Source organism: Bactrocera tryoni, chromosome 2, assembly GCF_016617805.1.
Source record: "Bactrocera tryoni isolate S06 chromosome 2, CSIRO_BtryS06_freeze2, whole genome shotgun sequence".
Taxonomy (NCBI): Eukaryota; Metazoa; Arthropoda; class Insecta; order Diptera; family Tephritidae; genus Bactrocera; species Bactrocera tryoni.
The window spans coordinates 28613432-28627049 of record NC_052500.1 but is presented as its reverse complement, the minus strand read 5'-3'; the positions used below and the strand labels follow the sequence as shown (position 1 = coordinate 28627049).

Below are 13618 nucleotides of genomic sequence, written 5' to 3'. Positions count from 1 at the left end.
ACGAGAAAGCCACAAAATAGGCCAAACTATGCCACATATACACTTAAATATCGTAAAAGGCACAAAGTGGCAGTAAAAACTATGAATTTATATTTCACCCACGCCACTGCTGATATTCACCGAATCCACATACTGAGAATTCTGCAAATAAATGTGAGAAAATATTTAGTTATAAATAAGTCTTATTAATTTCGACCCTGTGGGGCATACGTGCCACAAGGAACCCGTAAGCACGGCATAACAAACATTGAAAAATGCTTTGTAGAGACTCAGTAGAAACGAGAGAAACGAATTCGTTTCGAGTTTCAGAATTTCTTTGTTAATAATGTGTGATCTAATAAAATATTTCATTTTTTATATGAAAAAAAAATTGTCGAGAAGGCGTTGACGAACCACGTACAGGACGGTCAGACCGTCAAAAATCATTAAACTTTTACGAAAAACAGCGTCGCATTAAGCTCTGTGAAGCAATGCATTACGACTTCTGGGATGTTATCAAACATATTATTATTGGCGATAAGTCTTGGATCTATGCTTACGACCCGGAAACAGACGATCCATCGTGGCAAAGGTGAGCCGAAGATGAAAAAAGACAAAGCATACACAAGTGTATTGGGGCCAAGAAGAATTACTTTGACTTGGACGAAATAGGTTTAGAAGAATAAATCAAGAATTTTACAATTATGAACAAAGTCTTACTATTTTTTGCTTTTATAATTTAATAAATGCTATATATATTGTGTAGTCGAAAAAGTCTTTTCGTATCTGGTCAATAGATGTCGTTGCAGTCGTATATCTCTCGTGCTACCAAACAGATTGTGTCATACCATACAGTGTTGGAAAGGTTAGATTTGAAGCTTCATTTAACCAAAAAAAGATTCTGGGAAGTTGAAAAAAATTACAGCTGTTAAAAAACGAGTGAAAAAATGAAGAAATTTGCTTTTTTTTTTTTGAAATTTTTGTATAAAAAAGAGACGAATGCCACGCAAGCCAAAAATGAAATGTGTGAAGTTTACGGAGACGATCCTGTAACAGTTCGTGTAGCAGAACAATGGTTCGCTCGCTTCCGTTCTGGAAATTTCGACATGAAAGATGCATCTCGCTCTGTTCGACCTATCGTTGAAAAATTCAATGAAATTATTCAAAAGATTGCCCAGGACCATCACATAAGCAGCCATGACATCGCAAAAGAACTTAACATTCACCATCAAACAGCTTTGAACCATTTAAAAAACGCTGGCTACAAAAAGAAGAACGAAGTTTGGTTACAACATGAGTTGTCTGTGAAAAATTTAATGGACCGAATTAATATCTGCGTTTCTTTGCTGCAACGAAATGGAATCGAACCATTTCTGAAGCGAATGATAACAAGAGACGAAAAGTGGATCAAATACGACAATAATGTGCGAAAAAGATAATGGTCCAAGCGTGGGGAAGCTCAACAAATAGTCGCAAATCCGAAATTAACGCCTCGAAAGGTTATGCTGAGTGTTTGGTGGGATTGGGAAAGAATCATCCACTATGAGCTGCTTCAACCTGTTCGAACGATTGATTCTATATTTTACTGTTAATAACTGCTGAGATTGAAGCTAGCAATCGAAAAAAAACGGGCAGAACTGATAAATAAAAAAGGCTTCGTTTTCCTTCAGGACAACGCTAGACCACACACATCTTTGTTGACTCGGCGAAAACTGGAAGAGTTTGGCAGGGAAGTTTTGATGCATGCAACATATAGCACTGACCTTGCACCATCGGACTACTAGTTGTTTTGGTCAAGGCAGATCTCCTTTAATGGAGTAAAATTGGCTTCAAGAGAAGCCTCTGAATTACTAGTAGCAGTTTTTCGCTGAGAAAACAGAAAAGTTTTACACTGATGGAATAATGTTCCTAGCGGAAAAATGGCAAAAAGTGGTCGAGCAAAATAGTACACATTTGTTTATTTAATTGTGAGTATAAATATAAAAAGGCAAGTTGAAGTTTGTTTAGAAATACGAAAATACTTTTTCGACTACCCTATATTAAAAATTTCCAGCAGGTGTATTTTTGTTTATAATCTGCTCAACAGGAGGTGGCCGACACGAAACGGTTACATGCCAAAGAGTAATTAACGCCGACTGTCTGCCTGCTCTCTATCGCTCCGCTCCAAACAAATGTGCTTCAGCGCTGGCGTATGTAAACGCCGCGAGCAGCCGCGACCAGCAAATAAGTCAATAAGTGAGCGGATATACATAATATGGAATAAAAGAGCAGAGGAAATAAAAGAAAGCACAACTATGGTGGAGAATGTGTGGCTATTTGCATACATACAAACGTGAGTTAATGCACGAGCAGCGTACAAACGAATAGGCAGGAGAATCCTCTGCAAGAGACTTGTGATGGGTATCGAAACATTTAAAGGTGCTGCGTCAAATCAATGTGGAAAATTATAAGTTCATGCTCACATAGCTATACGCCGATATACATACATATATGTATTTATATATATGTGTGCGTGTGTGTGCGGAATGAGTTTTAATTATTTGCGGCATTATCGTGTCTAAAAATTGTCTCTGGGGTTTTGGAAACTACACACATGGGGCAGTACAAATTCGGACGCGTGATTGTGTGGTTGGAAAACGAGCGTTCCGAAATTATTGAATTATGCCGTGTAAATGATTACGAAATACATTTTCAGCACAATTGGAAAAATCGGGAATATAGTAGAGAAAGAGAGTGTACAGCACGGCAGTTTGAGAAAGATCTAGTAAACAACAAAAAAGAAAACAAGAATAAAAAGTTTGGAAAGTGGAAAAGTGGCTTGAGCAAGCTACAAGAGCAATTTGTAAAATAATTTCAGCACTCTTGGAGAATTATAAAAGTATTAATATTTGAAACTCAGTACAAGCGTTTGTATGCATAACAGTGATTGTTACATTATTAGATTTATTTAATTTTCGCGTGAAAATATGAATTCCTGATCTTTACTACGCTACGGTATATGGAATCAGCATAGAACGAGATCAGAAAATTCCGAAACCGAAAGCTATTTATACGCCCGATACACACATACATACAAGTACATATGTGCTTATGAAACGTATGTTACGCTTCCAGAGGCATCCAGTCGAATTTAATTGTGCAATAAATTTCGCGTTCTGCATCCGAGTATCATACACACACACACACATATGCATATACATTCATAAATCATCGATATTTTAAAATCTGGGATAATAAATTCAAAAGTGTAAGCGAACGACGCACGGAAAGAGGATGCACCGCACTTTCTGCTTAGTCATTTTGCTGCTCAGTTTGGTCGTGAATGGTTAGTGTAGCAAATTGTTGAAAATAACATACATATGTTTTCTGTATTTTTAAGAAAAATGTTGAGCTATTACGAACATGACAATCGGGTTTCAACTGCATTTTGACTATTTACAGGCGTTGTACAAGCAGATTCATGCAAAATTATTGTTGTAATCAAGAGTATATTTTGTCAAGGTACTGTTGATGGTTTTTAGGTTCATACCATCTGGGCCTGAGATGCTTTGTTGTTCATTTTTACACTAAACAAAAAAAAAACCTTAAATTTGGCTGCATTGAAGCTATAATACCCTTAAAAATACAAAAAATTCGTTAGAAGAATTTGGATTTGTCAGTTTGTATGGCAGCTATATGTTATAGTGACTCGATCTGCACAATATTTTCTGAGTTTACATCGCTGCTCTGGGAAATGATACATGCCAAATTTCCTGAAGATATCTTGGTAAACAAAAAATGTTTCCTTACAAGCACTTGATTCTGATCTTTCGGCTTGTATGGTAGCTAAATGAAATAGCAGTCCGATATCGAGGGCTCCGACAAACGAACAACACCTTGGGAAGAAAAGAATGCGATCACCCCAGCGAGCATTCTTTTGAGATCTGAGCGCAGCAAATAGTATATGAATAATACGGTGGACGCGGAAGCTCAATTGATGGATTTTCGCCATCATTTTCTCTGACTTGTGACACGGTGTATTGTCTTGGTGAAACAGCCCTTTTTATTCAAGTGCGACAGTTTTTCAGCGATTTCGCCCTTCAAACGGTCTAATAACGCTATGTAATAGTCGCAGTTGTTAGTCTTTCTTTCTTTACGGTGGGTAATAAAAAATATTCCATGCCTAACCCAGAATACAGACACCATAACCTTGCCAGCCAACTGTTATGTTTTCACACGCTTTGGCGCGGGCTCATGATGTGCGGTCCACTCGAATGAATGTCGATTGGAGCCATGTTTCATTCTTTGTCATACATCCACGCTCGGGTTTGTTACATACATATGTACATCTCCAAACACTGCTCCAAATCACCAACTTTTCGTTGTTTTTTTTTTTTGAACATAGCTTTCTCATACCCAAATATTCGTGATATACACATTCCGTTGATATCTTCAGAGTCCTGTTAACTCGAGCAACTTCTCTTTACTGTAAGTCAAAATTATTTTGTGGACTTTTTTGGTGTTTTCGTCGTTAGCCAATGCGTTTACTTCCCATTTCACAACGTACCTATTCTTGATGGCTGATTTTCCTGGCGCAATGTCCGGAAACTCGTGAAACTCTTATGGAATCATATGGATATAGTTCTAGTAGCGCCATCTAAGCCCCAGGCCGGAAACTTTTCAATTGACTTATTACAACGTTTTAAGATTGCTTTTCAATTAAACCACTAAATGGATTTATTTCGCTACTGTATGAAGGTACAGTCTACTAAAACTTTATAATAAAATGTCAATTATAGTTTAGTAGACAATTAATAACACTTTAAAAATTAAACAAGTTTTGTTTGTTCTTTAGTAAGAAAATACACTAAAAACCGGTAGGTCTCTCCAATAAACGTTCGAACTCAGTCGGAGGAGAACTAAGTCAGGCATCATAAAATATAAACATGTACATATTTATATATTTATGTATATGTATATTTCCCATATTTCTTTTACCCCATTAAATTCATACTTTTCAAAGGTTATTTAGATTCGCGTACAGGTTTTACTTTAATTTTTCATTAATAAGACAGGAAAAGCATACAATTTAAATTTACCCGTTTTAACCTTGAAATAAAAGGTGTTAGATTGCATTCCCAAAATAAACGATGTTCAAAGTATACAACTTTATTAGACAGTGTGAGCTGGAAATAGGATGTGGATCATAACTTAATATTTGTAGAAAGAGAAATGAGATGAATAACTGATTTCCGGTTGTCTGTTCATCCATATGTCCGTGCAAGCATTTAAAATAACTTGATAGTATTAGCAAACATATTTTTTTAATATGAGGAGATGCTGAGTGGTAGAAAAGGACCTACAATGAATAACAATCAATTTTGTATATCATTAACTTACATTATAGGTATGAACTCATCTAGTTCAATAATTATGAAGGATATATTGGAAAACAGAAAACGTATAAACTGTTTAGATTAACTTTTGACATTACTCAGGTATACTCGAGAACATAGTTGTAAGCAATTTTAAAAATATATACATATATGAGTCCTACATACAGTACCCGACATATTCGGCATGAGGTTTGTTACAATAAAGAAAATCATTAAATGTATTATATGGGAGATTGGGTAATTTGTTGGCTAATTGGACATATTTTTAGCATTAAACTTTAATCTATACAAATAAGACCTTCGGTTAATATTGCTAAGATATCTTACATATTGATCAATATACTTATACGGTATAATGTCAACCGGAAGTTTGAAAGCCATATATTATATTAGGTGTATGGGAGATATGGGTAGTTGATCCGATTTTATGTTTCTTTCACTTATTCTTAATCAAGACCGGGAAGGACCTCTCCGAGCCGTTCTGAATAGAGAAGGTACAATCTTCTATAAGCTTGTACAGCTGCTGGTGTATGTCAATGACATCGATTTAACAATCTATAAAAACCGCGCCATTAGTTCTGTTTTCTACAATTAAGTAATGAGACTGATTTTATTGGCGCGGTTGCGGTAAACCTGTGACCTTGAAATTCCCTTTCTCTTTTTCCGGAATCCCTCTCCTCTCCATTGATATACATATGTACCATCGCTCTAGCTTGTTTAGTTCGCCTGCTCGTCAAGTTGAGTAGACGTGTGTTTGTAGTGCTCGTCACGAAAATGGAAAAACGAAATCAAGGGCAACGCGTCGCGATAAAATTTTGCGCCAGATTAGGCGAATTAGCTTCGGAAACGTACGCTAAAATTGTAAGAGTGTATGGTGATAGTGCTCTTAGTCGTACCAAGGCTCACAATGATTGTGTCAGCGCGCCCCCCGCCCGAAAAAAGCTCGCCTGAGCAAGTCGAAGGTGAAAACGATGATTATTGCCTTTTTTGATAGCCGTGGAATCGTCCAAAAAGAATTCGTTCCACCAGGGAAAATTGTGAACCAAGTACTCGAAAGATTGCGAAAACGAGTCAACAGGGTGCGCCCAGACATCGTTCGTAACTGGATCCTTCATCACGACAACGCGCCGTGCCACACCGCCCTCAGCATGTCCCAGCATTTGGCCTCTAAAGGGATTGCCGTGTTGCAACAGCCGCTTTATTCGCCCGACATGTCATCTTGTGACTTTTTTGTTTCCTAAAATAAAATCGGTGATCAAAGGAACCCATTTTGAGTCGATTACGGACATCCATGACGCATTTGAAGTTGATGGCAGAGTTGTAGACTAATTTTCATATATACGGTTTTTATGGAATCAGTCTCTTTACTTAATTGTCATACCTCGTAAGCGTCTGATAGTGAACGAGACCTAGACGAAATATCTCCTGTCGATGAAGCGATGAGCTGTACGAGATATTTGACGACATTGCCATAGTTTATCGAATTAAGTGTCAGCGGCTACGCTGGCTATATCTATAGTTCGAATGAATGAAAACACTCCAGCTCTGAAAGTATTCAACGCAGTACCCGCCGGAGAGGAATCCCTATTCTCCGTTGGAAAAACCAAGTGGAGATCGACATAGCGACACTTGGCACTAAAAAGTGAAAAGGAAGAACGACTGCCACGCTGTTGTAAACTTGGCTATAACCGCATAAGTGGTGTCTAATGAAGAAGAGAGGCAAATTTTTGCCCAATTTTATACATTTTAGCCAGAAAAATGTGTCAGTAATAGAAAACACGCTCTGTCAATTTTTTTAAGATATATTTGCCGATACATGCGGAATAAAGTCAGCCGGTCTGTTAGGTATATGGTCGCTAGGAAAAATACCATTCTATTAATTTTTGGCGCAGTGGCATACTAATGTCAGCAAAGGATTCTGTCCGAATTTCCCTAATATGTCTTGCAAATTAACCGATATTATCGATAAAAAGTGCGCAATAAAAACTGAAGTCCGCATGTTCAGTATCTGGGGGCTTGAATAGTTTTGGTCCGATTTGGACCATAAAGTGGCACACTTTAATTTAACAATGAGACTGAGCACTGCAATGTAGAAATTATAACATGATATTAATTACCGAATTTCGATGAAATCGGGAGAGCAGTTCCCGTAACATGAGTTTTAACCTAAATGAGAGCACAGCCACGTCCTTTGTTCAAATTTGACACCGACTTCTGTATAACTCTCTCCGTCACTGCGGAGTGCGAAATTTTATGTTTTTGGCGCATTTTATTTATAGATTTATCTCAATTTTAGTAGTTTTTAACTAAACTAAACTATAAACTGATTTTTGTATTTCGGTGTAATAACCTCACCTACCTCTCCATCATATCAACATATTACATCAGATTCTTTCACTTCATAAGCATCAATTAAGGTATGGTCAATTAAGGGATGGTAACTAAATCGGAGGATGGAGTCATGTGTAAAAGTTCACGCAAGTGAGGAAAGTTCTCTGATCGCCATTCACTTGGGAATGGCCAGAAACGATTCTTTTACGCATGGCTCAAGCAGCTCACTACTTCCGGTCTTTGACCAAGTATCCTCTGGGTAGCCTAAGAACATCCGTTCGAAGGCGAGCTAAAGTGAGAAGGCGAAACATTCCCTACAAGGGTTGTGCGCTGGGTTTGGGACCCGCCACGTAAAAAAACACCCCCAGTGAAGAGCTATAACCAGCCTCGGATGAGAGAACGACTGGCGCGCTGTTGTTAACTCGGTTATAATCGCTTAAGCGGTTTCTACGCCAATTAAGAAGAAGAAGAACTCAAATAGAGGCCTACAATGTGAGTTCTCTGGTTATACATATTTCGACAACCTCGGGGATCTATTGTTGCTCGAATTACCAATTCCGCTGGGCGATTATGTCGATCGCATATTGAACAACGCGCGCTATTATTTCAGTAATAAATTTGCACGACTCTGATACTAATATTTATATACTCTCGAGGGCTTTGGTAAAGCTAAGATAAAGCATACTTTCAGTTTACGTATGCTCTCACTTATTAAAAGTCGTCTATCTGCACTCAAAATAAAAATTAATATGTAATTTTTCTTATTTTCAATAGCTTGGGCCATCCAATGTTACTCATGTGAATCCGTCTACCACTCAAGTTGTGGGGATGACTTCGACGAGGAAAACTTCTTCAAATTGGATTGCTCGCATGTTCCGCCACCGCGTTTTCTAGGAGACGACTCTGATTTACGAAACGCAACAGGTTGTATGAAGCGGTCTTATAAAGGTAACTAAATGTATGCTGTAACACATTACTTAAATTATTTATTGGAATCTAAGCTCTAGGCTCTTGGTAAGACTGATTTTATAATGCATTCGAACTTACCAACTGTAACAGTCAAAAAACCCATTAAGTCCAAAATAAAGCTAAAAAGCTAGCTTGATAATGAATGAATATATACTGACCCTAAAGAAGTCTTCTAATAAAATAAAATTTTATAATAAAATTTCTAATTATGCAAGTGTCTTTGTTTTCTTTCGTTCACAGTGGGAGATCTGCTGAGGATCGAACGCAGTTGCTTTTTCGGTGACATGGATGACACGGACAGCGGTTGCCAACTGGATCCTGCTACAGAACAAGCGGAGCCGGTATCGTGTAATGTCTGCGACAATGAGGACTTCTGCAATCACAGTCACCAACTGAAGGCATGGCCGCAGTATTTAGCTATCGTTTCTTTTGCGTTTACGGCGAAATTTTTGCATTGGCTGAGCTAAAATATTTATGTGTTGTAAATTAATGCAGAAGCTCAACTCTGCTCTCTTCAGTATCCAGCTCCAACAGAAAGACATAAAGTTAGCTGAATTCATCTATTGATGTTGAGCGAAATACTATTTGTTATTTGTTTTTGTAGCGAGTAGTAAAGCAAAATATTTAAATAAAAGAAAAATAAAGTAAACCTAATGCTTGAAAAGCTCCTGTTTTAAGCTTTCTGTCCTCTGAAGCGTCTTCCGAACGGAATTGGCTGCCATAAATCTATCCACTCCGACAGTAGGACAGCGATATTAGCCTTGAGCTCGTCGACTGTTTGCTTAAGACTAGTGAAGTGACTAGACTTCTTATCTCTAACACCGAGTTACTACGTACAAGTATATATAGTACTGAAATAAATCGCAAGACTAATGAGCTTTCAGGGATCATGTGGATCTGAATAACTACGGAATGAGAACGGGTGGAAACTCTGTTGTCTTCTTGCGTTTCACTACTGGTTTGTTGCGCCTTAGACCAGCTCAGCAAGCGTTCCAGGGTAGATCGTAAGATGTTTAGTGAACTATTTTGGTTTAGTAAAGCTCACGATTCATTGGTCCGGAACGCTTTACCGAGAACTGATATCCAACTACAGGATTTCCTCCTCTGGCTTCATAAAGGACTATACAAAACAATCCAAGTGTGATCCCCTGACATGTTAAGGGACCAGCCATCTAACCTAACTTAGTATGAAACATTCTCGGCTGTTGGTACTTTCAGTGGTTTTATAAAATATATTCGTGTTCTAGGAGGTTAAGGTAATACCGAAAATTTTTAGAAGGGAGTGCAAGAGCTTAGAGCTAAACCAAAATAAACCAACGCGATAAACTGATTTCATCAAAATCACATCGAAACAAATAGTCGCTGAATTGGTCCGAATCAACGGTCACCATTACATTTTCATTTGGGTAATAAAAAAGAGCTACTTCCGGTTGATTCCCAACGTACATACGTATTTGCACAAACTTTATTTTCTTTGAAGATTTCGTGATTTGATGACCCCCCCCTTCCTCTCTGCAGCGATTTCGCGCCAACGCAAAATATTTGAAAACAAATTATTGCGAGAATTTTGTTTTATTTTAAAATTTTCCTCTCTCTCTCTCTCTTTTATTTTTGTCACATATAAACAAGACATACTCATCGAGTTGGGTCTCTAATTGAGTTAATAATTTATTTATAAAAATAAGTTAAAAGGAACACAAGCGTATTTATGTTTATTAGGGTTGCTCGAAGTGAATTATGTTTGGAAAATATTCAAGATTCATAGTTTTGAGAAAAAACATATTTGAGGTTTTACACGAACATTTCAGTGCGCTCGAGAAGCCGTTGCTAATTAGCGAATAACTCAAAAAGTATTTGCCAAATTGACTTTAAATTTTTAGAGAATATTTCTCAGATATTTTACTTTAATTAAATGCACAATAAATCGACTTTTTGAAACTTATGACTCCGATTGCCTCTTAAAGCGCTTCTAAAGCACTACTAATTATTTGTAAAGGTCCAGACTGTCTTGTGGTTCACTTTAGTCAAAATGATCAAAGTACATATTATTTAATGTAAAAATGTAAAGAGAATGTGAAAGATATGTATATGGGTCTCCAAGTCATTTCGATCAACAGTTGATGCTAATAAACTATCTTTAAATATCACTTGTTTCGTTCGACCTGATAAGTTATAAAATTCATAAGAAACAATAAAATGAAACAATGTGTCAAATACGGACCGATGATTCCATCAGATCAAAATCCACACAAATTGGATTTAAAATAATCAAACTTCAACCCTCTTACGAAAATATCGTATGAGACCATTATGTAGAGCATTCAATTTCCTACAAAGTCTATAAAGCCAGATACTTTTTCAAGTACATAGAAGCGAGTTATGAATTTTTCTTTCTAATAATAAGAGAAAATAGAAAATAGAAATAAAGAGCTCATACTTGGAGATATTTTCGCAGAGGTTGTATCTAAACACATATTTTTCAGATTATCAATCGGAAAAAATTTTCAGTATTTTTGACCCACCCTATGGCACATATGTACCTACATACTGGGTTTTCCAATAGGGATTATACGATTTCTAAATGTCGTTGAGGTCATTTTTAATATGTCAGGAACTGTAATTTTTTTATTGTATTCAGTTGACAATTTCATAATGAAAAGATATACCCAAGATCATCGTTTTCAAATTATTCAATTTTATTATCAAAGTAAACATTCTCCAATTGCAACTTTTCGTGCGCTTTCGCCACTTTATGGTCGTAATAATCGTTCAGCTGTGCTCACTATTCGTCGAGTTGTTCATCAATCTCAGGCATGTTTTGCTGAAGAACGCAATTTGTCGATTCCTAGACGTTCGTAAGTACTGAAGTCATTGGACCACCATTTTGCCTTGGAACAACTTGAAAGCAAAAACGATTTAAAAAAAAAATCATCTTGGCTCCGATGTGGCTCACTTTCATCTGAGTGGTGTCATTACATTCATCTAAATTGATAGTTTGGTGTGGTTTTTTGTCTGGTGATCTGAAGCTGATGACACCGTTACAGTAAATGGAGTGCGGTATAGATCGTTGAGAACTCACTTTTTATGGCTCCAATTGGAATAAGTTGATCTTGACAACGTCTGGTTCCAACAAGACGGGGCTAAGCGCCACACAGCACGCGCAACAACCGAATTACTGCGAGAAGAGTTTTGGGATTCGAGTATTTCAAGAAATTGTGACATCGAAGAGCCTCCAGGAAAGTTATGATTTAACATTATTAGACTACTTCTTGTGGGGTTATTCGAAGTTATTGGTCTATAGCACTAAAGCAGACTTTCTTCAAGCTTTAGAAGTCAACGTGCTATTCATGGCTTACGACTTCATTTAGTAGAAAAAATACTCGAACATTGGATTCATCGAACTCGTTCCAGCAAAAGAAGTCGTGGAGGCCATTTGAATGATTTCATATTCAAAACTTAATAGTATCGATTGTACTTCACATGAAATAAAAATGATTTATATATCCTTAAAAATTAGTGTTTTTTCTTTAAGAAATCCTATCACTCTTATTGGAAAACCCTATATATACAATCAAATACATGGATATCGCTCACGGCCATGGTCTGTGAAGAGATAAATTTTATTTTCAATTTCATGGCTTTTTAATTTTTAGTTATGATCTAGTTGAAATAAAGAAAACAACTTGTGAGCAAGCGAATCTATTAGCTTAAAATTTCTTCTAGACATACGCAAATATCTTATTATTTCGAAGATCGACCATTCATTTTGCGATGAGAACAATTTTAACAGTTGTGTCACTTTGTGCCTTCATATCAACTGGTAAGTGAAAACAGTTCACTGAATCCAAATAAGGTTTCATTAAACAAATCACATAACATTACATTTCCGTTATGACATTACAATAGCTTACGGCATTGATTGCTACGACTGTGAATCGCTGAATGATCCGCGCTGTAATCAATATTTCGATCCTGATGGCGTCACACAAACTGATTGCGATGACGCGGATATGCCAAAATATTTGCATAAATACGAGCGCCGCATAGCTGCTACCGGCTGTTTGACGAAGGTGCACGAAGGCTGTAAGTATATATGCATATGAATATTATCACTATTAGTAAACCTTAACACTTATCGCGTGGAAGGAGATGCTTGACTGAGCATTTCCATCTGCCGCTGCTAAGAGTCTTGAAATTAAGATCAGCTGATTGAACCAATTATAAGCGAAGAACAATGAAATTTCGCTGACTTTTCTCAATTTTCAAAATACTATTAAATATCGCTTTAACTCTTTAGTGGTGGCCGCCGTTACTATATACGTCGTAGCTGTTATTTCGGTGATCCAGAAAATATAGACGAAGCTTGTGATACACCCGATCTATACGTACCCTGGGCCAATTTGATTTCATGTACTGTCTGCACCGAGGATCTTTGCAATGTGCACGCGCCACTTAATGGAGCTCATCATACAACGAATGCTTGGCCAAAACTCACATTGATTGGACTAACTTTAGCAGCAATGACGTCACACTTTATGTATAGACTTTCTAATTAAAAACGCTAGCAAAAAATATATATGCTTATAGTTATGTATTAATTTAGTAAAGAAATTCTAAGAACCATTTTTTTCTCATTGAGATAGTTCTGATTATTTTCGAGCCATAAATACCTTAGTACATTTAGATATATTCATCATCAGCAAAAAGAATCATAGAAACAAAATATTTTATCGACCTTCAGCTCATTCGTTGTTTTGGATGTAGTTGAAAAGAGCACTCGCAATTTCAAAAGTGTGTGCATTCTAAATGACGACTATGTTTTGAAATGATTTTTTCATATATGTAATCCTTCATCTCTGTTATGTAAAGTTGCTTCTGAATCGGAAGAAATTTTAAACTCGGATCTAGAGCTGGAAAGTTAGAAATTTTTGGAATCGGTTTTCTAAAATTTCAACATTCAAGAA

At 36.8% G+C, this 13618-nt stretch overlaps 2 protein-coding genes across 2 annotated transcripts; both read left to right on the top strand.

The window, feature by feature from the left end:
• The first annotated feature begins 2500 nt into the window (after positions 1–2500).
• Positions 2501–9298, top strand: LOC120768133. Its single transcript, XM_040094691.1, has 3 exons — positions 2501–3304; positions 8460–8633; positions 8895–9298. Exons 1-3 carry the CDS (start codon positions 3253–3255, stop codon positions 9119–9121), a joined length of 453 nt encoding a protein of 150 aa, XP_039950625.1. The 5' UTR covers positions 2501–3252; the 3' UTR covers positions 9122–9298.
• Positions 9299–12337: 3039 nt separating this feature from the next.
• LOC120769178 lies at positions 12338–13267 on the top strand. Its single transcript, XM_040096064.1, has 3 exons — positions 12338–12474; positions 12561–12741; positions 12952–13267. Exons 1-3 carry the CDS (start codon positions 12426–12428, stop codon positions 13208–13210), a joined length of 489 nt encoding a protein of 162 aa, XP_039951998.1. The 5' UTR covers positions 12338–12425; the 3' UTR covers positions 13211–13267.
• Positions 13268–13618: the final 351 nt, after the last annotated feature.